General features: G+C 46.0%; 3 protein-coding genes across 5 annotated transcripts in view; 1 reads left to right on the top strand and 2 right to left on the bottom strand.

The window, feature by feature from the left end:
* Positions 1 to 777: 777 nt before the first annotated feature.
* Positions 778 to 4,582, bottom strand: gpr37l1a (G protein-coupled receptor 37 like 1a). Its single transcript, XM_086118256.1, has 3 exons — positions 3,982 to 4,582; positions 2,117 to 2,536; positions 778 to 2,011 (listed from the first exon to the last, which is right to left on the bottom strand). The coding sequence occupies exons 1-3, from the start codon at positions 4,531 to 4,533 to the stop codon at positions 1,493 to 1,495; spliced, it is 1,491 nt and encodes a 496-aa protein (XP_085974382.1). The 5' UTR covers positions 4,534 to 4,582; the 3' UTR covers positions 778 to 1,492.
* Positions 4,583 to 4,904: 322 nt separating this feature from the next.
* Positions 4,905 to 15,885, bottom strand: nol8 (nucleolar protein 8). Of its 3 annotated transcripts, XM_086118253.1 has the most exons (18): positions 15,846 to 15,885; positions 15,123 to 15,247; positions 14,764 to 14,826; positions 14,605 to 14,683; positions 14,361 to 14,520; positions 13,726 to 14,030; positions 13,398 to 13,660; positions 10,751 to 12,801; positions 9,754 to 9,855; positions 9,550 to 9,681; positions 9,336 to 9,438; positions 7,688 to 7,820; positions 7,202 to 7,282; positions 6,672 to 6,940; positions 5,704 to 5,842; positions 5,492 to 5,556; positions 5,299 to 5,381; positions 4,905 to 5,211 (listed from the first exon to the last, which is right to left on the bottom strand). In XM_086118253.1, exons 2-18 carry the CDS (start codon positions 15,241 to 15,243, stop codon positions 5,152 to 5,154), a joined length of 4,209 nt encoding a protein of 1,402 aa, XP_085974379.1. In that variant the 5' UTR covers positions 15,244 to 15,247; positions 15,846 to 15,885; the 3' UTR covers positions 4,905 to 5,151. The 3 variants fall into 3 exon arrangements, with proteins under 3 accessions (XP_085974379.1, XP_085974378.1, XP_085974381.1); XM_086118252.1 differs by having other exon boundaries at positions 9,550 to 9,855; XM_086118255.1 differs by lacking the exons at positions 4,905 to 5,211; positions 5,299 to 5,381; positions 5,492 to 5,556; positions 5,704 to 5,842 and having other exon boundaries at positions 6,708 to 6,936; positions 9,550 to 9,855.
* A 419-nt stretch (positions 15,886 to 16,304) lies between these two features.
* Positions 16,305 to 22,946, top strand: part of cenpp (centromere protein P) — a 60,139-nt gene continuing 53,497 nt past the window's right edge. Inside the window, exons 1-6 of the mRNA XM_086118419.1 lie at positions 16,305 to 16,370; positions 16,884 to 17,042; positions 17,243 to 17,397; positions 18,032 to 18,120; positions 19,775 to 19,863; positions 22,180 to 22,276. Of these exons, the coding sequence (XP_085974545.1) occupies positions 16,885 to 17,042; positions 17,243 to 17,397; positions 18,032 to 18,120; positions 19,775 to 19,863; positions 22,180 to 22,276 (588 nt within the window). The 5' untranslated portion in view covers positions 16,305 to 16,370; position 16,884. The remainder of the gene's footprint in view (positions 16,371 to 16,883; positions 17,043 to 17,242; positions 17,398 to 18,031; positions 18,121 to 19,774; positions 19,864 to 22,179; positions 22,277 to 22,946) is intronic.

Raw genomic sequence — 22,946 nt, forward strand, 5'->3', positions numbered from 1 at the left:
ACTTTTCTTGCTGTCTTTCATTGTGAACATAATCAATGACAAAAGATGCTTCATCATTTCCTCATTTGGTTGTACATAAAAGTGATCACGTGACGTCTATGACCTCCTCTGGGGGCAGTCGTCCGTGGCGGTGAATCCGAGGCCATATATTGCAAACTTTGTCCGGGTGGTTGTCATGGCGACCAACAAAGCGGTTTGGCTTTGGGCTTATCTTACTTCTTTCTTCTCTCTTGTCTTGCCGCGAGCAAGAAGAAGGTGGTGGGAGGCAGTGGGCGTCGCGTAGCTTAGCAACGCCAATGGCCGCCCTGGATTGATATGCGGCTTTGTTCCAGCCTTGCTTTGGGGCGGCCAGAGAGAACGCCCGAACAAAAGCGCTCTTCTTATGGAGGCCTCACTCCCATCCTCCTCCTTTTTTTTCTTCTTCTTCTTTGTCGCCTAGCATGTGAGAGGAAAGAGTTCATCTCAAAAGAGACTCGGAGCGTCACAAGAGAACTCGGGGTGGGGGGGGGGGGGTGGCTCCAGGTGGTCCTCAATAAATGAAGACATTCGGTTATCATGAGCGAATGGGAATTTGTAATGAATCTGAGGTAAAAATTAAGCTACGGATCCCAATTTGACAGAGCAACATAAAATTTGGTTGGCTTGTCTATCATGAGTAGACCCACCAAAAAGCCATGCCTGAACGGATGCAGAAAGTCAGCCGTGATGGTCATAAAAAAAAAGTTTCTATGCTCATGTGAGCCATTTCCAGGTTTCCTTCCAAAAAAGAACTCCTCCCACAGATGACTTTTTATTTCTTTGTCAACCAATGGAACACATGTAGCTCCACAATACTTCTTCTTCATGTCTCGCTTTTTATGCCCCCCCCCCCCAAAAAAAAGAATAACTGAAAGCTGTTTGGTCTGTGCTCTAGTGAATTCCTGCCTGCTCTCCGTGGCAACTTTGCCCATTTTGTGTGCTCAAAGCAAAAGGCCCACACTTCTTTCTTTCATTCTCTTTTTGGGGGGGGGGGGCACTTCCGTCAATGAACAAAAACAAAATAGCAGTGTGAACAATTTCCTGCTTGAAGATGACCAAAGAAGAAATAATGAACAAGCAAAAAAAAAAAAAACAATGAAAGAAAAAGTTTTTCTCAAGAGTGACGCTTTGTGTGTGTGGATAAGTGCTACATCAGGCTCAGGAAATGTTTCTGATGCTTACTACGCATTAGTAACAACTTCATAACAAGGATGTGCCAAAAAAAAATCAGTTTGCTGGTGGAAGCCAAAAAGCCCAAAAAAACTCATGTTGGCTCACACGGAAAAACTTCAAACAGTCATTTGTAAATCTAGAGCTGGCACGAAAGCCAACTTTCAACAGTTTACCCTTGGTTGAAGCGCTAATTTCAAACCTTAAACCTTGTTTGATACCCTAATCTTGTCTCGAAACCTTAATGCGAAATGCTAAGCCTGGCTTGAAACCCTACGTCGAGTATCACCTGAGAGACCTCAGCTCAGCAGGGCGTTCCAATGGCTTGCGACGCATCGTCGCGTGCGGAGGGCATCGAGGACGTCGGGGAGGGCGAGGAGAGCGCGGAGGTGGCGGTGGAGGCCGACGAGGACGCGTCGGGTAGGCACTCGTCGCAGCAACAGCAGCAGCAGTCCAGAAAGGCTTGACCCAGCGAGCGACACAAGCACAGCAGCAGCACGGGCGTGGCGGCGCAGCGAGCAAACAGGAAGAAGTGTCCCGCTAGACCCGATGCCGCCACCACCGTCACCGGTGCCTCCACGTACGCCAGCGCGATGCTACACGCGCTGTCGGGTATGTTGCAGGCCACGTACAAGGCGGTCAGCCACATCACGGTGGAGCGAAGATTGGGCTTGTGAGCGTGGTGGTGCTGGTGATGATGATGATGATGATGATGATGATGATGTTGATGACGCTTCTTCTTCATTCGTGAAGAAGACACACAAGAGGAGGCAGAAGAGGAAGAGCGCCTGCTTGCCGCTTTGGCGGGTTGGTGCGCTGACACCTGTAGATAGAATCAGTGGTATTTTGTTCATGTTATACACACACACACACGTTGGTGTGTTGTTACATGCAGTAGATGAAATCTGTAAGATTGTTGGGACCATACCCGTTGAGTCACCAGGTCGCAGGCCAACGTGAAGAGCAGCGGCAGACAGACGTAGCATCCAATCATCCACCAGGTTCGGGCCTCCTGATAGGTCAGCACCAGCGAGTAGACGCTGTCGGGCAGTTCCGCCGACGGCTCGCGCACGCACATGTCCGCTGCCAAGGACGCGCCGCCAGGCCCGACGGCTTCCCGCCACCAGACGAGTTCCGGCGGCCCGACGGGTTCCCGCCGCAGCTGCCAAAGAAGCACTTCAGGGGTGGCCAGCGCCAGCGAACCCAACCAGATGACGGCCATCTTGGACAGGATGGAGCGGCAGGACTCCACCCTGGGGGCGGGCCCGGGGGTGGGACTTGTGGCGGCATGGAAGCGGTCGATGCTCAGAGCGCAAAGGCTGAACGTGGCCACGCCCAGTGATGTCACCTGGCACGAGGCGCTCAAAAATCACACACTCATTTCAAAACTTCAAACCCTCATCACGCCCTAAACCCTGAACCTTTGTTTAACACCCAGTCCCTGGCTTGAAACCCTACTTTGAAACTCTAATGCTGTTTTGAAACCCTAATCTATGCTTGAAACCCTAAATTGGAACCCTAACCTGAGCTTCAAACACTCACTTGAGACCCAAGTCTTTGCTTGAATTCCCAGTTGAGAAGAACTAAAATTGGCTTGGAACCCTAGCTTGAAACCCTAACCCTTGTTTGAAACCCACTCCCTGTCTTGAAAGCACGTGTGTGTGTGTGTGTGTGTGTGTGTGTGTGTGTGTGTGTGTGTGTGTGTGTGTGTGTGTGTGTGTGTGTGTGTGTGTGTGTACAAAAGGCACAAGACCAAAGCAGACGCTGATTATCCCACTTGTCTTCGTCCCCGCTGTTAAGGCGCAAAGTTAAGATCATTAATGGGGGCATCTGATTAGTCTCATTAGCATGACAACGGCACTAAGACTCATTAGCCGGATTTGCGCCTTTCACAGCAAGAGAAGGAGGAAAACTGCTAAACCCACAAAAGCGTTTTGGTGCCAAGGCGAAAATGTCACCTCGGCCAACTTGGTGGCGCTCCTCCTCCTCCTCCTTCTTCTTTCCTTCCCTCCTGCCACTCAAAAGAAACGTTGGCACCTGCTGATTTACCAGTGGTAGATATATTTTCAATATTTTTAAAAGATGTTTTTCTATTTTTTTATGTGTCAGGCATAGGCGTTTTTAGCCCACTTTGGAGGACAGGGGGTGTCGAAGCACCCCGACATTGAATCCCAACACCCCTAAAAGTAAGGACATTTTTTCATTGGCGCTTTTAAAACATCCTCAACACCTTAAAATGAGAATTTCTATTCGGACAAAAAGAGAGGGATGTGTACATTTGCGTTGAAATGTACAAAACCGTGCAAGGTTTTCTTGGCTGGCCGGGTGCTCAGCACCCCTAAACCTACGATCCGAGTATCAGCTCTGGTGGGAGGGAGGCAAAAATATTGAAATTGTATCATCAGAAAGTCTTCCTTTTATGTCTAAATCCAACTTCTCTGACACTGGAGTCAAACTACTGGACTCCAATGTCAGAAATCACACTTTGATGAGACAGGAATCCAAATTATTGGGGGGGCGGGGGGTATCAAAAATTCAAATTTTTATGAAAATAAAGATAGAATTTTTCAACGAAAAAAACGTTGAGGAAAAAGTATTAAAAAATTAAAGAAATAAAACTGACAGCACTATGACTGGGAAAAGAAAATCCCAATTTTATGTGGGGGAAGAGTGTCATTTTGATGATTATAAACAAGTCAGAATCTAAAGGCAGCATTTTTAAAGTCTTTTTGTACACAACTATCTGCACTTTTTCTTGAACACGAAGTTGTTGCGATGACTAAAGATGCTGACCTCCAGGTAAGGCACCAGGCGGCACGACGCTCCTCCGAGCAGGCGTCTGAAGGTCAGCTCGTGGAAGACGACCACCGGCAGGCAGAAAAACAGCACCAGAAAGTCCAGGAAGGCCAAGCCGGCCAGGATGCAGTTCCAAGCGCTCTGCAGGTACGCGTTGTGCCACACCGTGCATATGAGCGCCAGGTTGCCCACCATGCCCACCGAGAAGAGGGACAGGGCCAGCAGCATCAGCGCGTAAGCCCAGTACGAGCCGTCGGCCACGGGGAAGAGCAGCGGAGGCGGTGGCGGCGGCCCAGAGGACGACGAAGACGACGTCGAGGAGTTAGGACGCAGCGCGCTGGTGCTCGTGACCCGCGGGGTCGTGAAGTACCAGCTCGGGTCTTCTCGTCTCCGGGGAGCCACGTCTCGACTCGCTCCGGGAACCTCCGATGCATCTTCGCCGCGGCCGAGGTGCGCCTCTTCGGGGGAAGGCGGCGGAGGGAGGCGGACGCGGCTCCGGAGCTCGGCCGGCCCGACAAAAAGAAACAAAAGAAAGATAAGCGTGCTCATGTTGGGAGATGAACTAATAACTCCGGCTTTATAACATACGCACGAATAAAAATAGGAACTTTTTCCTCATAGAACTTCCATCAATGTGACGACCTTCCCGGTGCTGATGCGTAAAGTTAAGGACCAATAATTGAGCTCTTTTAAGTTACCGCGAAAGACAGCAAAACATCCGGTTATGCCTTTCCAAATAAAAGTATTACATAAGAAAACGGAAGTGGTCAGTAATTGGGGGCCGAGAGAAATAATACACACGGTTATTGCTAATCTGATTCTCTTTGATATTAAATTCGGACCTGATTTTCTGTCAAGTACCCCCCCCCTCTCTATACGTATCCCTGAGCCTAATGTTGAAAAATACATTGAAACACAGAATGGGAAAATACAAATCCTCATTTATTTGGCTGATGTCATTGAAAATACTTGAAGGCTCAAAAACACATTGTGGTTGTCAAAAATGTGTTGAGGTATGGAAGACAACAGCTGACAAAAGAAATGCCAAAAGAAGAGAAATGAATAGCTATGCATTATTAGATAAGCGGTATTAGCTTTTCTCTGAAATTAGGTTGTATATTCCTTTTATTTACGAAAAAGAAAAATCTTGTGTGAAGTTGAAAGCGTTCAAGTCTTTTGTGAGAATTTGATCTTCCTGCAGGCATCCCTGTGTTTCTTGCGGTACTCCTGAGCGCAAAACGACAGAGAAAACACATTTTTTTAGCGTATGCACAATGCCAGGCGAGCGCGCCTTCAAACGTGAACGCCGTTCACCTGTCTGAGCTCCGTTCGTCGCTCCTCCCACTCTTCTCGCTCCTCCTCCAGCTGAGACGAGCGACAGAACCACTTGGGACCCTCTGACCGGCCACGTTGTCCAAAAGTTCAACATTGCGCAAACGCAACAAGAGGAAATGCTGATACGCATGTTACACAACAAACGAAAACGCAGAAAAAATAAACACGTTACCTGTCAATCTGCTGTCATCAAGGCGGAAGAAGAAGAAATTGTTTGAGGATGAAACCATTTCCTCTCTGTGGACAAAAACATATTTTTTCACTTGGCATGAGTTGTCAACTTGAAAGATGTTCTAAACATGGTTTCATAAAAGACTCACATTTGTACCGTCTCGACCCATCTGCACTTGACAGTAAAAGAAAAAAGTGGAGTATCATTCTCACGTTGTGTCTTTAGGCGCTGCGCTGCTTTCTTCCTGCTGCACTTCCTCTTCATCCTCCTCATCCTCGCTGCTGTCTTGTAGGCGAGAGTCTTGTTGCCACCGGAACACCTTTGCGGCCTGGATGCTCTCTGCCTTGTACTCTAAACATCATCATTATTCGATCAAAATTCAACGTTATGCTAATGAAGCAGTAAATTGGATGAAAATAGAGTCCGAATTTTATGGCAATTGAATGAATGAATAAAATCATCCCAAGCTTCAAACATTTTAAGAGTGTAGTCTTTTGTTTGTTTTTAAACCAGAAAATGAGGTAAAATTACCCCCCCCCCCCCAAAAAAAGTCAATTGAAAATAGATTGAAACATGACAAAAATAGTCTGCAATAGATTGAAACATTCCAAAAAAGTCAACATTTTACAAGAATAACATTTAAACATGACATGAATTAACTCCTCATTTTTTAAAAGGAATAATTTTCCTCCTAAAAACTGACTTTCAGTACATCTAATTACTTTGTATATAAGATATACAATTTGAAAAGATTAATTTTATGAACATTTAAAGACAATAAATTGAAATATGACCAGAAAAAAAAGCAGTTTTTAAAAATGGAAACACCACCCTGTTCTGTCGACTGAATCCTACATCAAAGTGCCCTCGGGCTCGCATCGCTAACGTCACGTGGCCAAACGTAGAAAAAGGGTGATCTGTGACATTTGCAAAGTGAGCCAGAGAGAACTTTGATATCAATTTCAGTCAACAGCAGGGGGCAGTATAGGAAATAAATGGCAGCGATGTGAGAGGAATGAAAATGCAATTTTCTAATGGATATTACTGGGTTACTGGGGACGCAAAGACATTTTTTTGCCTAGAGGTCCATTCTAAATCCCACAACAGGGTTAGCCCACTGAGGTCCTCAGTGGCTAAAACGTCCCCTTTGCCATTCGTAATATCGCATCAAGAGGCGCACCTTTGTGTTCGCTCGCTGTCTGGATATCGTCGCCGAAGAAGGAGAACATGAACCCGGAAGCTTCTTCTGGTGTGGGCTGCTCCTCATCTTTCTCTTCTTCCTCCTCCTCTTCCTCTTCCTCCCAGCTGGCCTTGGGCTGCTCGGCGGGCTTTTGGACGGCGGCGGGTCCGAACATGGTCTTCAAGTCGCCCGACACATCGTAGAAGATCTCCTTGGAAACCTCCGGAAGCTTCTGAGCCTCCTCGCGCTTCTTCCGTCGTGCCGACTTGCTGCCAAAGAGCGCGAAGGGGGAAACGTCACGTGCGCACTACACGTTGGCGATGATAACCATAGAACAGGGAGTGACGGAACAGAGATTTCTAAAGTTTAAAGAAAAAGTGTCCAACTGAAATGAATTCGAAATGCAATTTAGAAATGAGCCGCAATTCTTCTTTCCTGATTAAAACCAACAATGATTTCATCACAGTTCGATTGAATGATGAATACGCTTGAATCGGTATTTGATTTAGGGCGTGATTGTTGCTCCATACCTTTTCTTGTTGCTGTCTGTTTTGCTTTCGAAGGCAGCATGCTCTTCTCTGCTGGGGTCGTAGTGCAACGCCGACACATCTCTGCAAACAATGCACGCGCACCATGTCTTCTACAACAATAGACTTTCTAAGGTCATGATGTTAAAAGAAAAAAAATCTTATCGTAAAACAAACAATGATGCAATGAAGGGGAATTGAAGTTTACTTGATCTTATTATACAATACTTATTGTGGCCTTTTCTGTTGTATTTTTTATCTCGCACTGCACAAATACTGCGCACACTAAAATAAACTAAAACTAACAAAAGCTGAATTAAAACAAAGCATATTCGAAAGAAAAAAAAAATCCCAAAAGGAATTGACGATCAACAACCAAAGTCGAAATGAAACCAAAAAGCACTGCAACGAAAAACGGCAAACTATTAGAAGCCCGACGCTGACACAACATTTTACGTCTGTGTGCGTGCGCCTGAGTGTGAGGCTGACCTGAAGGTTTTGGTCTTGGCGGAGGGCTTTGCGCTGTTGGCTTGATGTCCCAGAAGGCCCTGGAGGATAGACATGTTCCTCCTCTTCTCCTCCTGCAGAAAGTCCTCATCCTCCGCCACGCTTGTTTTGACCTCTGCACCGCCATCGTCGTCAACAACAACAAAGACAAAAAGTGCGTATAAAAAGCAGCCTAACAGAAAACAGCCTGGAGGTGGAAAAAAAAGTCCTCATTTTCAAAGAGTACATCGAAAAAAATGACGGGGGTTATGGGATGGGGTAGTACTAATTTGAGTACAATAAAAATAAAAAATTGTCACAAAATAGCGCATTTTATTATTTATTCGTGGGTATGGGGTACCGAACCCCCTGATACGGGCTATTCGGTCACTATACCACCGATGTCAGAGTTTGGTTCGCATTGCCGGCAGTAAGTCGGAATCGTTTCCAGTGAGGGTAGGACTCCGCCAAGGCTGCCCTTTGTCGCCGATTCTGTTCATAATCTTTATGGACAGAATTTCTAGGCGCAGCCGAAGCGTTGAGGGCGTCCGTTTTGGTGGCCTCAGTATTGCATCCCTGCTTTTTGCAGATGATGTGGTGCTGTTGGCTCCTTCAAACGGGGCTCTCCAACTCTCACTGGAGCGTTTCGCAGCCGAGTGTGAAGCGGTTGGGATGAAAATCAGCACCTCCAAATCTGAAACCATGGTCCTCAGTCGGAAAAGGGTGGAGTGCCCCCTCCGGGTCGGGGGAGAGATCTTGCCCCAAGTGGAGGAGTTTAAGTATCTTGGGGTCTTGTTCACGAGTGAGGGCAGGAGGGAGCGAGAGATCGACAGGCGGATCGGTGCAGCGTCTGCTGTGATGCGGACGTTGTATCGGTCTGTCGTGGTGAAGAAAGAGCTGAGCCAAAGGGCGAAGCTCTCAATTTACCGGTCGATCTACGTTCCAACCCTTATCTATGGTCACGAGCTATGGGTCGTGACCGAAAGAACGAGATCCCGGATACAAGCGGCCGAAATGAGTTTTCTCCGCAGGGTGTCCGGGCTCTCCCTTAGAGATAAGGTGAGAAGCTCGGTCATCCGGGAGGGGCTCAGAGTCGAGCCGCTTCTCCTCCACATCGAGAGGAGCCAGATGAGGTGGCTTGGGCATCTGATTCGGATGCCTCCTGAACGCCTCCCTGGTGAGGTGTTCCGGGCATGTCCCACCGGGAGGAGACCCCGAGGAAGACCCAGGACACGCTGGAGTGACTATGTCACCCAGCTGGCCTGGGAACGCCTCGGGATCCCCCGGGGAGAGCTGGAAGAAGTAGCTAGGGAGAGGGAAGTCTGGGCTTCCCTGCTAAAGCTGTTGCCCCCGCGACCCGGCCCCGGATAAGCGGTAGAAGATGGATGGATGGATGGATGGATGGATAGCGCATTTTAGGAGAATACAATTGTACATTTTAAAGGACATTTTGGGGGGGGGGGGGGTAAAATTGACAATTTCTAAGGAAAAAAGTTCTGCTTCTAGGAAAAGAAATGACAAGGAAATGTAAATTAAGGAGAGAAAAAAAAATTAACAAGAAAAAGTTCTCATTTTAGGGGGATGAAATTAAGTTTTCAATGCGGTAAAAAAAAAAAAAAAAGGTCCTAATGCAACAATCCCAAGATCTGACCCGACTCTTCCTTGTTGTATTCATTGTCCTCTTCCTCCTCCAGGAAACGAGAGTCCATCCGGAAACGCTCGTCCGTGCCGAAGCGAGACTGCAACTCCATCAGCTAAACAACACGCGGCGCGCGCACACACACAAACACAAACGCACGCGCGTGGGTTCGGGATGTGCGTCAAGGACTGATACGATGACATTTCCAAGAAGATGGATTGGTCACCTTTTGTCCTGCTTGGCCTTCAAACTGAGGCCTGATGTGGAACCTGCCGCCGTCTTCCTCTTCATCACCGTCCTCCTCATCCTCATCCTCACTGCTGCCGAAAAGTCGAGGCCCTGACGCCGCGGCGCGGTCCTGAATGCAACACGCATTGGAAAGGAGCCTGCCGACTTGTTTGAAAGTGCCGGTTAAAAGCGCGCGGCTCACCTTGTCTCTGACCGGAACGCTCTCATCGGCGGCGAGCGCTGTAGGCTCGTCGTCGTCGAAATTGAAGACGATGTGCTTTCCCGTTCTTGGAGTCACAGCATCCTAAATGACAAACGATTATTTTCAACACGGGTCAACTGAAAGTTTGAATCCGATACGGCTTTATGTGTCCCTAAACGCGCCCCGCGTTATAAGCCGAATAGAATCTACAATAGTGGCTGCAGTTGCAGTATGCATCCACTAGATAGAGCTACACTAAAGAAAACACAATACAATGCAGGCTTATTGATATTGAGCTTTCGCAACGGCTGCAGCTGGAAAAAAGCGCTTTACAGAACATTTAAAAATACTACGTCCAAGAAATCAGAATATTGATCCAATTATAAAGCGCCTTTCATCGGCTTTTGACAAAAGTTGAGTGGTTTTAGGTGCACCTTATTGTGCGCAAAATACGGTTCATATTTTACGATTGTTATTATTATTATAAAAAACTGATGTACAAGCAAAAATATGAGGGCAGATCCGGAATAGATGCAAATACAAAATTCATTGAGAATATTTTTTAAAAAATAGTCCTAAATTTACAAGTATAATGTTGTAATTTTATGAGTAAAAACAAAACAAAAACCATTTCTCGGAGTAAAACTTAAACATTACAAAGGAAAAATTGCAAATCTTCTGCGAGCAGTAAAATCGAGTATAATCTAAATCTCTCAGGAAAAAAAGCAAAAGTTATGAAAAATAAGTTTTAAAAAAAGGTCACAGCGGCAATTTAGCAAGAATTAAATAAAACCACAGCAAGAACAACACAGAAATTCAGATGAACTTGACCAATAAGGTTGTAATTTGACATAATGACACCCTGATTTTCACAATAAAAACCAAAATAACTTCAGAAAAGAAACGCGGTTGAAGAATGACACGGAACACATTCCAAGAGTAAAATGTTACGACATTTGATGATGATAATATCCTGATGTGGCAACACTGAACTCACCAGGTTGGCAAGCGCCCCCTGGATCAGCTTCTTGTGCTCCTCGGCCTCCTTTCGCCTCTGCTCGACGGCCGCCAGTCTCCTCTTGTTGTCCTTCATCTGACGCTCCTCTTCCTCCCGAGCGCTCAGCCTCGGACGGGGCACCGCCACCGCCTCCTCCGCCTCCTCCTCGGATGAAGATGAAGACCCATCTGACTCGCCTTTCTTGTTCTCTGGCGCGCCCGTTGTCTTTGGCGCCTCCTCGTCGAGAGTGGCCGTGCCCCGAAAGGGGGGAAGCCTTGTCCTGGCGACCGTGCTCCCTTTCTGCTTTTCCTTCTTGGCTTCCCGTTCGTCCTCGCTACTGCTGTCACCTAAGAAGGTGGGCAGGTGGTTCTCAGGCAACATTCCTCGCTCGGGGACGGGTGCCGACGTGACTCGGGCATTTGGTGGAGCTCGCTTCTCCGAGCTGTGCGTGGCCATTTTTCGGAGATAAGCCAGGGAGATTTCCAGACGCGTGACGTTGGGGAACGTGGCCTCATCGTCGGATTCGGCAGAGTCCACCTCATCCTCGTCTTCCTCGGAAGGGACGGTCATCTCCTTCGACCTCTCGTCCTCGTCTTTGATTTTCCTCTTGGCCGTTCCCGTTCTTTCTTCGGAGGTGTTCTTCTGAGGAGGAAGAGAAGGTTTCCCGGAAACGGGAAGTTCCTCCGAGTCAGGAGAAACTTCTTCCTGTTCGTCCTGTGGGCTCAGCCGCGGAGGGCGCGCCACCGACTTGTCCTTCGTGTTTTCTGGCACGTCCGTTTTCTTGAGCGCATCTTCGTCGAGCGTGGCCGTGCCCCGAAAGGGGGGAAGCGATGTCCTGGCGAGCCGCCTCCCTTTCTGCTTCCCCTTCTTGGCTTCCCGTTTGTCGTCGCTCCCGTCGTCCCCCAGGAGGTCGGCCAGGACGTCCTCAGGCAGCGTTCCTCGCTTGGGGACGCGCGCCGGCGAGACTTGAGCATCCGGCGGAGGACGCTTCTCCAGGCTTTCCTGGGCCAGCTTGTGGAGATCAGCCAGGGAGATTTCCAGACGAGTGACGTTAGGGAACGTGGCCTCATCGTCGGATTCGGCAGAGTCCACCTCATCCTCGTCTTCCTCGGAAGGGACGGTCATCTCCTTCGACCTCTCGTCCTCGTCTTTGATTTTCCTCTTGGCCGTTCCCGTTCTTTCTTCGGAGGTGTTCTTCTGAGGAGGAAGAGAAGGTTTCCCGGAAACGGGAAGTTCCTCCGAGTCAGGAGAAACTTCTTCCTGTTCGTCCTGTGGGCTCAGCCGCGGAGGGCGCGCCACCGCTGCCGCCTTCGCCTCCTCCTCGACTGAAGACGAAGACCCATCGGACTTGTCCTTCGTGTTTTCTGGCACGTCCGTTTTCTTGAGCGCATCTTCGTCGAGCGTGGCCGTGCCCCGAAAGGGGGGAAGCGATGTCCTGGCGACCCGCCTCCCTTTCTGCTTCTCCTTCTTGGCTTCCCGTTTGTCGTCGCTCCCGTCGTCCCCCAGGAGGTCGGCCAGGATGTCCTCAGGCAGCGTTCCTCGCTTGGGGACGCGCGCCGGCGAGACTTGAGCATCCGGCGGAGGACGCTTCTCCAGGCTTTCCTGGGCCAGCTTGTGGAGATCAGCCAGGGAGATTTCCAGACGAGTGACGTTGGCGAACATGGCCTCGTAATCGGAATCGGCAGACTCCATCTCGTCCTCGTCTTCCTCGGAATGGACGGTCATCATCTCCATTGAACCCTCGTTGTCTTCTTTGGTTTTCCTCTTGGCCTTTCCCGTTCTTTCTTCAGGGATGTTCTTCTTCTGAGGAAGAGAAGGCTTCCTGGAAGTGGCCATTTCCTCGGTGCCAGTAGAGTCCTCCTCCTTGGCTACCTTGGAAAGAACAGCTGTTTTCTTTGTCCCTTTGTCCTGCTCCTCACGTTTTCTCTTCGGCGCTGCCGTCCTTTCTCCTGAGATGTTCTCCCGTGGAGGAAGAGGACGTTTCCTTGAAGTGAAGAGTTCGTCCGTGTCAGCAGAGTCGTAATCGTCCTCATCTTGGGTCATCAGGCTGCCTAGAATTCCCGACAAAGTTGCAATGAATTATGACAAATGCACAGAGCAGTAGTGACTGAAAGCAATATTCATGTTTGTTTTTTGATTTTTTGCCCAGAAAATCCCTTTTCCCCATTAATAGCCGAGGATATTAATGGGACAACTGTTTATATATCGTAAAAATAACCAAAACAAAACAAAACCCAACTTTGCTTTTTATTTCCCAGAATGCATTGCAATGCATTGAATTAATGATATCAAAAGGTCATTAATCCTCATCGCATGTGTGTTTGAATAGTTGAACGTGTGTCATATCGAACACATTTTCGTTTGATTTTCTTTTTTTTTTTTCTTTTAAACAAATCGTGACTGAAGATAATCAGTGCTTTAATGGACGACGACAGAAATATTTCCTGTTGAGAGGCTGAAATTCTGAGGATTTGGACAATTTCACGTTTTACAAGGTCTCAATTAATCGATTCATCGATGATGGAAAGAGCTGACGATTAATCTGATAACCAATTTGTTATAAATTTTTTCATTAATTGTTGCACTTCAACCAAATCACACATCCAAATCCCCCCCAAACTTCACACTTGGAAAAACTTGTTTTTACCGCGATGCTTCTGCCGGGCTCCTCCAAACTTGACCAAGTAGTTGTCTCCCACCACTTCCAGGTTGTCGTCCTCCACGTCCCTCCCTGGTGCATTGTGGGAAGACTGCTCAAGCGCCACCAGCCGGCGCATCTCCTCTTCCGAATCGCTGTCCTCGTAACGTGCGTGTTCTCTCCTCTGGGCCGGACGCTTGTCGTTTGCCGGCGCGAATTCATTCATCGGCTGATGATTCTTTAGCTTGGCGCAGCTGACAACCTGCGCCGGTCTGAGATGGAAGAGGTGGTCGAGAAGACTTGAGGCAGAAAAAAACCCCCATCAAAGGTTTGTTACCTGGCTTGGTTAGCAGCTCGAATGGATTCGAGCGCATCTGTGTGAGTCCTTTTGGGCTTTGGTGGGCGATACGGAGGGAACTCCCCTCGTCTCTTCCTGCTGATGTCATCGTCGCCGCCGTTCATCTGCCAGGTGAGCTGGGCCACGGGGGTAGAAGGGTCAGCGACGGCAGTGGGTGGGTCCAAGCGCCGGATGTTGTGGCAGTATTTGGACGGGTCATATTTGATGGTGCAAGTTTTGGTGCCTTTCTTACGGCGCAGCTGCATGACCGGCAGCACGCGGCCATATTTACTGACCACCCAGTCCTGAAAAGGAAAAACAGTCAACATATCATTTTTTTTTTTTTAAACACATAAATGTATTGGTGTGTTAGGGTTCGGCTAAAATAAAGTCAAACAAATTCTTCACTTACTCAACATTTTGACTTGTAGTATTTTGTTTTAAGCGTTTACCACAACAACAACTTCCCACCCCTAAAACAGTTTTGAAAAAAAAAAAAAAAATCGCATTCTACTCCATTGCGATGACAATTTGTGTTTGATTAATTGCCCAGACCATCAATTTCACTTTCCACAACATGATTAGTCTCATGAATGGTTATAACAGTTCAGGTAAACACACACATGCAGACACACCTTGTGTCCTGGTATTTCTGTGCCCGGCACGGCCGCCTTCATGGTGAAATTTTCCACACCGGCTTTGCTGAAAGACTCCAGCAGCTTGGGGGCATTTTGCTGTTTGTTGTCTGTATCCTGACGGGGACGCTGCTGCTCCAATTGCCTCTCCTGAGCCAGCCTAGGGCGAAAATATCCTCAACTCACAGGGCACATCATCAAGCACCTGCAAAGTGGGTCAAAGTCCGTAAAGAAATACGCTTACTTGTGCAGGAAACTCTCCTTGGCAGGTTCAATTTGCAGCGTTCCTCCTTTCCATTTGGATTTGTTTAACACCGTCATGCCTGAGAAACAAACCAAACACATAGTGTCATATTTTGCTTCTTTTTTTTATGGACTATATCTTGCTGTTAAATTCACTTACACTTCTTCAGGTCTGTGGTGGAAATGCTGAGGTTGATGTAAGCAAATGTTTTGTAGGGAACACCTAGGAAGCAACACGGGTTTGATTACTGTGGAAATTAAAAAATGTAAATTTTCAAAATAACAGTTACCAGCTGTTTTAATATTTCTGTGACAAGCTTTCATCAAAGTATCCCAATGGCTTCCTTTTTTTTGTAGCTTTTCTGAAGCCAGCCAATTGTCTTAAGGCTGTAAGACCATGGCCTCATGCATTTTGTTTGTTCTGTGCTTTAATTAGTATTTGTATGAAGACTAAATGGGAATAAGGTAGAAAAGCTGTTCCTTGGTTTTCAGGTGTGTTCATGTAAAATCAAGGCTCACCCTCGTCGTCCCGCCGGGTCCGGAGCTCCACATCTTCCACGTTTCCAAATTTGCCAAACCGATCCATTAGATCTTTCTGGGTGACTGAGTGGCTTAAACCGCCCACGTAGAGACGCTGCATCTTTCTGGACAGGACAGCACAATACTTTACAGTAGAGCACAGGACAGCATTGGACAGGACAGTACAGCAATCACATTATCCGAGGTAATAGAGATTGAATATACAAGCACTAGACTCAGAGTTTTACACATTTATAAACATTTGCAATGATGATAATCATCGCAAATGGATGTCTTAGAAAGTGGATGCTGGCGTGACAGTCTTTGAACAAATACAATTGTTTTTAATTCATTAGACTTTAACCCTAATTCTATAACAGCTTGGCTCACTCAGCGAGTACATCGTCTGACATGTAGCTATTATTTGTACAAGGTTCTATGTGGGCGCACACTCGCATTACAAGTCGATGTCTACGTCAAACGTTAATGTCCACAATAATCCAGCAAATAACAAACAAACAAAAACAAAACAAAACGATTAAACTGTGACCATTTGTGGTTATCATTCAAGTGTACTCGTTACTCGTAGCTTTAAACCAACCAAGCTAAAGTAAAAACTTAACTACGACATCGACAGTAATAATCTAAGTCGAAGTGCTACCAACCCAAACGACCAACGTGTAAAATAACTCACATGTGCAGAGAAATTGCTGAAATATTTACCTCACATGGATTCAGCAGGTGTTACATTGAAAAGTGCTCGACACCACGGTTCGGGCCGACATTACAGTCCGCTAGTGTTGCTCTACCACTCATTAGTTCCGCTACCACCGTACTACATTAAAATTTACAGTAAATAAATAAACAGTACATAAAATCACGTTCATTTTTAATGAATTTCTGATCACTAAAAAATTGTGCAATTGGACGAAAATCAAGGCTCAATCCATCAATAAGGGAGATACCAGTGGCGTCATTCTTGAACCATTTTGCTCAGGGTGTTCGAGAAATGTGCATCTTGGATAGCTTATTTGATATGGCCTATGAGTGTTTGTTATGGAGTCATATTATTTTAATGTTTTTAACGTATGCTCCTAAATACAAGAACTGCGTTGGAACTAAAATAGATATATTCCCAATGATTAAATTATTTTCATCGGCCCCCTGACGTAAGGCAAAGTGGTCGCGTTCACAGGGCGCGAGTCTCCAAACGTGTCTGGGAAGTAAAAAAAATCGACAACTCACCGAGTAAGTTACAGTTTTGTGTATTTCTTATGTTTCAAACATTAGTCAGGCGTTTTTAATGCATGTGGCCTAATATTTTTTGACGTGACTTTGTCAACATATGTCTTTAAAGTTGGTCGGCGTCCCAATTTAGCTAGCAGAATGTACTCTTTCGACTACTCAATATTTATATTAAGCCAGTGTTAGCTAAGTAAACCATTTATATATTTTTTACATTTGGTAATTTCAACAAAGCGCTGTAGGGAGTGGACACTCGGTGTGTGTTTAGGAACACAAGGGAAAGCTGTCTGTTCATATGCAGTCGATGACGTCATCCCCAACAAGTAGCCAAAGGGTAAATTAATATCATTGGTCTACGTGTTATCTGCGTTAAGCAAACCGTTTTTCTGGAATTCATGTGCTGGGGTATCATTAAATAAGTGGATTTGTCATCTTTGTTTCTGCTTCACGCTGTTGTCTTACCCAAGTTTGTACATAATATAATATTTGATGCATTTGTCCGGATTGTTCCGTCAGAATGGAGGAACAACTGAACGAGGAGAACACGGAGGAGGTGATGCTGCTGGAGGAAAACATTCGACGTCTCCAAGCAGAAGTGACGGAACTGCAGGGCCAGTGTCAAAAACACCAGAAGGAACTCACCTTGCATTCTAGCCAACCAATGCAACACGCACTGTGAGTTTTATTCCTTCTTAAACTTCTTTCATACAACTAAAGATAGAAGCCATACGAAAATTTCACTTCACAATTATCATGACCTAAATGATGATGATTATCTGCATGATCATTATCACTAAATACCCGAAAGAAGCACAAAGAAGCTCCCAAGCACACCTGATAGCATTTTGACAGCCGTCTGCATGCGTGCGTGACAGATCGCTGGTGTGTGGACACACGGTACAGGAAGGTGCCCATGTGGTTCTATCCAGTCTGAGGGAGGAGGTGGAGCAGCTGGAGGAGGATCTGGAGCATCAGAGCAACATTAACGGCATCAGTTTGAGGAGCTTCACTGCATGCACTCTGGAAAGCAGTATGTCACAAAAACATATTTTGGGGGAAAAAAATAGTACTTTCTGGAGTTGGGCTACACCCTGGACTTCACAGTCACATTACCACTCATGAATGGTTATAGCGCAAGGGGTCTTAAACAAATCACAAAACCTTGTGAAAAGCTGCCATTTTAATGCTAACACACAATACCAACGCCATAGACAGGTTAAAGAAACTTGCATTAACGTTGCCATACTTTTAAACCCTTAAAGAATTTTCCATTTGAACATGAGTGGTAGTCACGCACGTAGACAGACCATATTGGCATATATTCTTTATCCTCTGCGAAAAACAAAAATATATTACTGCAGCTTTAAGTTGCAACGGTCTTATTTCTTTTCCTCGTCTGATCTTGTCGAGTATTTCTGGATTATACTGCCCCCTTCTGGCCAAGGCGCACTCATTGAAAAGACCATGGCCATTGAATTAATGCATGAAATCATGATGCACAAACTGTTTATATCTTTACATCCTGTTTTTATATTAGCATTAATAGCTATTCCAGTATGTTTTATGGAGTAAAATACCACACAGTGTTATTTTTCTCATGGAAAAAAAGTGTCTCAAAAATATTAATGACTGTAAAGGAAAGTTTATGTTTGTGTCTATTTTAGGCGACACCAAGTCAGTGGAGCAGATACGTGTGTCTGGTCAGTGCTCAGACTTGAAGTTCGAGGTGGAGTTCGAGCTCTCAGAGGTCAAGGTGGGTCATGACGCTGGTTGACTTACATGTTGTTCTCTTTCAAAACCATTTTTTTTGTAGATGGGAAATTGCGTCAAGTGTGACCTGCGGTTTGCTAGGTTGAGCTTTAGCCACTTTCCGGGACTACGTCACTTGAGGCACTTGGCTAAGAACGTGCTTGTCTTCGCTGTCTTTTCCTGCCGTTTTTTCAATAAAGCGATTGAATGCACCAGCCCCGCCCGCTCTATCCAAACCACCTGCTGAGGATTACGATTCATTCTTACCAGTGGTGCTAGGCTTCATTCAATTAGGGAACAATGTTTACTTTCCCACAGACATGCAGTTGAGTAACTAAAGACGGATGGACTTTTCACTAGTCACGCTGCACTTTAGCTTCTGTTCTTAAGAACTTTGGACATTTTCTGTCTTTTACACACTCTTTCCTCCTGGCTCACGCTGATTGTTACATGAGAAAGTAGCAACAGTCCATGTGGGAAACAATCACTGCAAAATCCCGCTGTAGAGCGAAGAATCTGCAATACAGTAAAACTAAAATCCCCTCCATCGCAGGGGTTGCGTTCCAGACCACCCCCATAGTAAATAAAATTGAGTGAAATATGGAGTATATTTCACTTTGCATTCTTTTAATGGCACTCACACCTAGGGACTTAGAGTGTTCAATCAGCCTGCCATGCATGTTTTTTGGAATGTGGGAGGAAAGTGGAGTACCCGGAGAAAACCCACGCAGGCCTGGGGAGAACATGCAAACTCTACACAGGAAGGCTAGAGCTGAGATCGAACTCACGACCTCTGCACTATGAGGTCGTCGCGCTAACCACTGGACCGCCTTACTTAGAATAAATGTCTGAATTCCCTTTCCAGGGTCTTCCGCGTCTCAGTCGAAAGCGATGCTAGTGGGTTATATGGCCAAGAGGGGGTGACAGAGCTTCAAACTCTTTGGTGCACTGTGATGAGTTGAGCAGCTGACCTCTGCTACAGGTTTCAACACAATAATAAAAAAGAAATATTACTGTAAAATGATATGAAAGTATCATTGAATGACCTTTTGTGTATCCCAAAGTTTTTATTATTGAGATTAAAAAGGAGAACAGCTGCTTCTCATGGTCAACATGTTCCAAAGCTTAATCTTGTTTTCATTACACGGCCGAGTTATGCCGCACGAAGTGAAAGCCATTATTCACATAGCCATCGCTCTTTTAATACAACTTAAATTCGTTTTGTGCTGTTTTTTTTTTCTTTTCTGTTCCCGCCCGCATGGAGATGGATCTCCTCTCCGGGTAACCTCAGTGTTTGCTCAGTAATTTAACACCAAAATGGATGCCGGGAGGAAGGTTTCAATGTTTTCGGAGGCGAAACTTTCCTGTTTTGTTTTTCCGTTTTGCTTGTGAGGGCGAGTTGTTCAGATGAAAATGTTTTGGAACTGCCTTGAGATCATTATTCAGGGCTTGCACTATTGAGGGCACCAACACCTGGGCTGAAATTCTGTCCATGAAGGTTATGAATAGAATCTGTGACAAAAGGGCAGCCATGGCGCAGTCCAACCCTTGTTGGGAAACAATGTTGACATATTATTTCTGGTCCCTTTATTTCCTAATTGGGGGTGGGGGGAGTCTTTTGAAATTACAACTGGTTAGGGATTGTATTTGTGTTACAGGGGGGTGAGCGGCCTGAAAAGTCAATCACCAGCTTCAATGTTGTTATGGGTGCCGGCGACCTGCAAAACTTCAGCAGCTTCCTCTCCGGGTGAGTGTTCATGTACTTCCTGCTCACGTCATTCCACTGAAGCTTGAGGCGATGACGGCCCGCGTCTACTGGTGTCCGCAAGAGAGCAGCGAGTGGATAATGCAAGGTGTACCTCAAGGTTGCCTTTCTCCAGGCTCCCGCGAGAGCTTTAGCAAGTCCTAGCAGATGTGTGAAGCTCGCCGTGCTCCCCACTCACATCTGGACGATGCCTGTCTGGAAAACAGCACGTGGAAAAACACTGCGGCTAATGATTGTGACACTGAGACGTTCACTCTCCACCGTCGCATCGAGCTGGGTTTATTCACAAGCAGAGCTGCTGATTTAGTGACGCCACGTTCTTGTCTCTTTGGAAGTCCCGAGCCAAATGAGCCATAAACCCTGTGGACTCTCGGTCCAGAGTTGAAGAAAGTCAGATGTGGCCTGGCGGGGGAGGGGGTGGCGGTGTTGCGGCTTCTTTTTCCAGACTGATAGTGTGATGCCAAAATGCACTGAGGTCACCCCAACACAGGCCTCTTGGCACTCAAGTGGAGAACCCCAGTTCTGGAAAAAAGACACATACCTCCATGATCTTTGCACACCATTTTTTTTTTGTTCATAGCAACAAAATGAAGCCTCCGTAAGAAAAAAAAACTGACAATAAAAGTTGGGGTTTACTGTTTAATTTCACAATGCCACAATAGAGAACCAACTCTTTGTAGTCAAAGTAATTGAAAATATGTCCAATTTAATGTTCAGGGATCTCAATACCATCAAAAATCCATGATAAAATGCCCAAAACAGTGTTTGTGTTGGGCATGAGTCTGCTACGCTAATTGGAAACACTTGATGTGCTGCCTCTGTTTTTAATCGACATTCCATTTTTAATTCAAACTGTAATCTAGAAGTAGCCGCTTGCTTGGTCGCAATCCCCTCACTCCACCCTGGATGATAGTTGTGATGGTCCCAAAAACCATACTCAACATTGGCCTTGTAGTAGAGAGGGGCCAGTGTGAGCAGTAACTCAATTATTTGTTCCTTAAAATAATTCTTTTAACCTATGTACAATAGAATAATGGAACAAATATGTCACATTTCAAATTTTTTATGATGATATTGTATACCTTATACTGAAAAAAAGGCTGGCATTCAAAATTGGGCATGTCAGAGTCTTCAGTTTTAATTTGTAGTTACAGACCACACCAAGGAGTAAATTGAACAGCGCGTGTGACAATTTGGCAAAAAGAAAAGAAAAAAAAGCACATCTTCTCAGTTCAACTTGTGCCCGCACTGGAACATATTTGCATTGACAGATTGTAGGTTTTAACTCGTGCTCCACTGAAGACGCAAAGTGTCAAAGGCAATTATTTATCCAGTTGGTGAGAGCACCACACTTAAGTACAACTTTCTCTCTTGCTCTCTCGCCCACCGTTTTGTTTCCATCGGCTCCGTGCGGTGGAATAACAATCCGTGGAAACTTCACCGTCAAGCCCCTCAGGCCCCTGTGGAAAATTCTTAATTTTTTTTCAGGCTCACCCAAATGGGCATAAACAAATAATTTCAGGCAGAGGCCTGATAGCTGATTGTTTCTTCTATTTGTGCCACGCCTTTTGTTATTTAGGAATAATCTTTGTGGAGAGACCAACCTCCAGCACTAAGGTTGGAAATTTTTGAATTCAACCCAAATTTTCAGGAAAAATATGCCAGTTGAAGTATAGCAAAAGCGGGATGAGGACGGAGCCCTGCTGCAAATAGCATAAAACCGTGAGTAATTTCCGCACATCTCTGCTGCACAGTCAAACTTTCCGGCCTTGAAACTACCTGCGGTTTTCTTGAGGTGCTCTGGTGGCCTCCCGTCTTCATGTTTCTTAGGGTCCAAGCAAAGCTCGTCTGGAAATCCACACACAGTGTCTGAATGTGTGAGGTGCATAAATTTGCCCGACTTCCAACATGTTGACATTTTTTTCTTCCTCATGATTGACATGACAAGCCAACTTTCAGCATCCAGTCCTGACCTTTTATTCAAACGCTGCGGATTACCGCAATCCAAAGCGACTTAATACCGCCATCTACAGCGATCTCATAGTCGCGACAGTGTTGACCTGAATTCCACAAACAAGGTGGATCAGACCCTTTCCCACACCAGGCTGTTGAGAAATGTACTCGACGAATACATTGGGTGGTGGCTGCAAGTGGTTTGATTGCAGTTGACGAATCCATGACAGTGATTGACATGCCCTGTGATTGGAGATGAAAAGTGAGCCGGTTCGGCAAAGCGCTCTAGAAAATAGATGGATGTTGGATGTTTTCACTCTGATATGTGCGAAAATGTCCTTTCAGAGTGGAGGAGAGCAAGGACATCCTGCTGTTCTTTAGGACCCTCCGGACTTTCTCCGACAGGATGGACGAGCGACGCCGCGCCTTCCAGCACTTTCAGGTAAGTGGCGATGCGACCACCGTCGAACTCGAACTGCTTGCTTTTGAACTTTGGCCCTTTATCCCATCGTCCAATTCTTGTTCTGCCAGCATTTTCAAACAGATTTCACCTTCAGTCTTGTGAAATCTCTTAAAATAAGCTGTTTGAACCTTTTAGTATTTTAGAAGTCTGATCACAGCCTTCAGTTCATGCAAACTCCACACATAGGCCAAATTTGATTCCACAACCAAATCCAGTCACATTTTACATGGGTTCGTTTCCAATTCGCAGTTGCTCATTGTCCTGCCTCCACAACAGTAAAAAGTCAACATTTAATCAGTTTGCAGAAGTAATACAAAGCCGCTGTTTACTCTAAGAGTGGAAAGCTTTGCCAAGTTGGCGTGCAGACGCAACATTAACTCGCTTTTTCCGTACATGCCTGCATTATTTTTTTTTTTCACTTTTATTTTGCTCTACTTGCATTGTCTTCAGCAACGTTGGAACATGCGATTGCCTCGTAGTGCGCAACTGGTAATGACACACAGACGCTGGAGTGTTGAGCAAAGGAAAACAAAACAATACAAAACAAAACAAAAAAATAGGGGCACATATTTCTTTTGTGGACCACAGCCACATTTTTACAGCACGGATGGTGGTCGACCTCTTAACGGCTACAAACCACAAACATTTA

The sequence above is a fragment of the Hippocampus guttulatus genome, chromosome 8 (assembly GCF_054856545.1).
Source record: "Hippocampus guttulatus isolate MCC_2025c chromosome 8, RoL_Hgut_1.0, whole genome shotgun sequence".
NCBI classification, from domain to species: Eukaryota; Metazoa; Chordata; class Actinopteri; order Syngnathiformes; family Syngnathidae; genus Hippocampus; species Hippocampus guttulatus.

What these genes read in the sequence shown, in the direction of transcription:
- gpr37l1a (XM_086118256.1), bottom strand. Translation starts at nt 4,533, where the DNA reads ATGAGCACGCTTATCTTTCTTTTGTTTCTTTTTGTCGGGCCGGCCGAG. An exon ending in GCCTGGTGCCTTACCTGGAG is followed by an intron (nt 2,537 to 3,981) that starts GTCAGCATCTTT and finishes GCCTCGTGCCAG; the next exon opens with GTGACATCACTGGGCGTGGC. An exon ending in GCGACCTGGTGACTCAACGG is followed by an intron (nt 2,012 to 2,116) that starts GTATGGTCCCAA and finishes TTCTATCTACAG; the next exon opens with GTGTCAGCGCACCAACCCGC.
- nol8 (XM_086118252.1), bottom strand. Translation starts at nt 15,243, where the DNA reads ATGCAGCGTCTCTACGTGGGCGGTTTAAGCCACTCAGTCACCCAGAAA. An exon ending in AGCCCGGCAGAAGCATCGCG is followed by an intron (nt 12,802 to 13,397) that starts GTAAAAACAAGT and finishes CGGGAATTCTAG; the next exon opens with GCAGCCTGATGACCCAAGAT. An exon ending in ACAGACAGCAACAAGAAAAG is followed by an intron (nt 6,941 to 7,201) that starts GTATGGAGCAAC and finishes GCTCTTTGGCAG; the next exon opens with CAAGTCGGCACGACGGAAGA.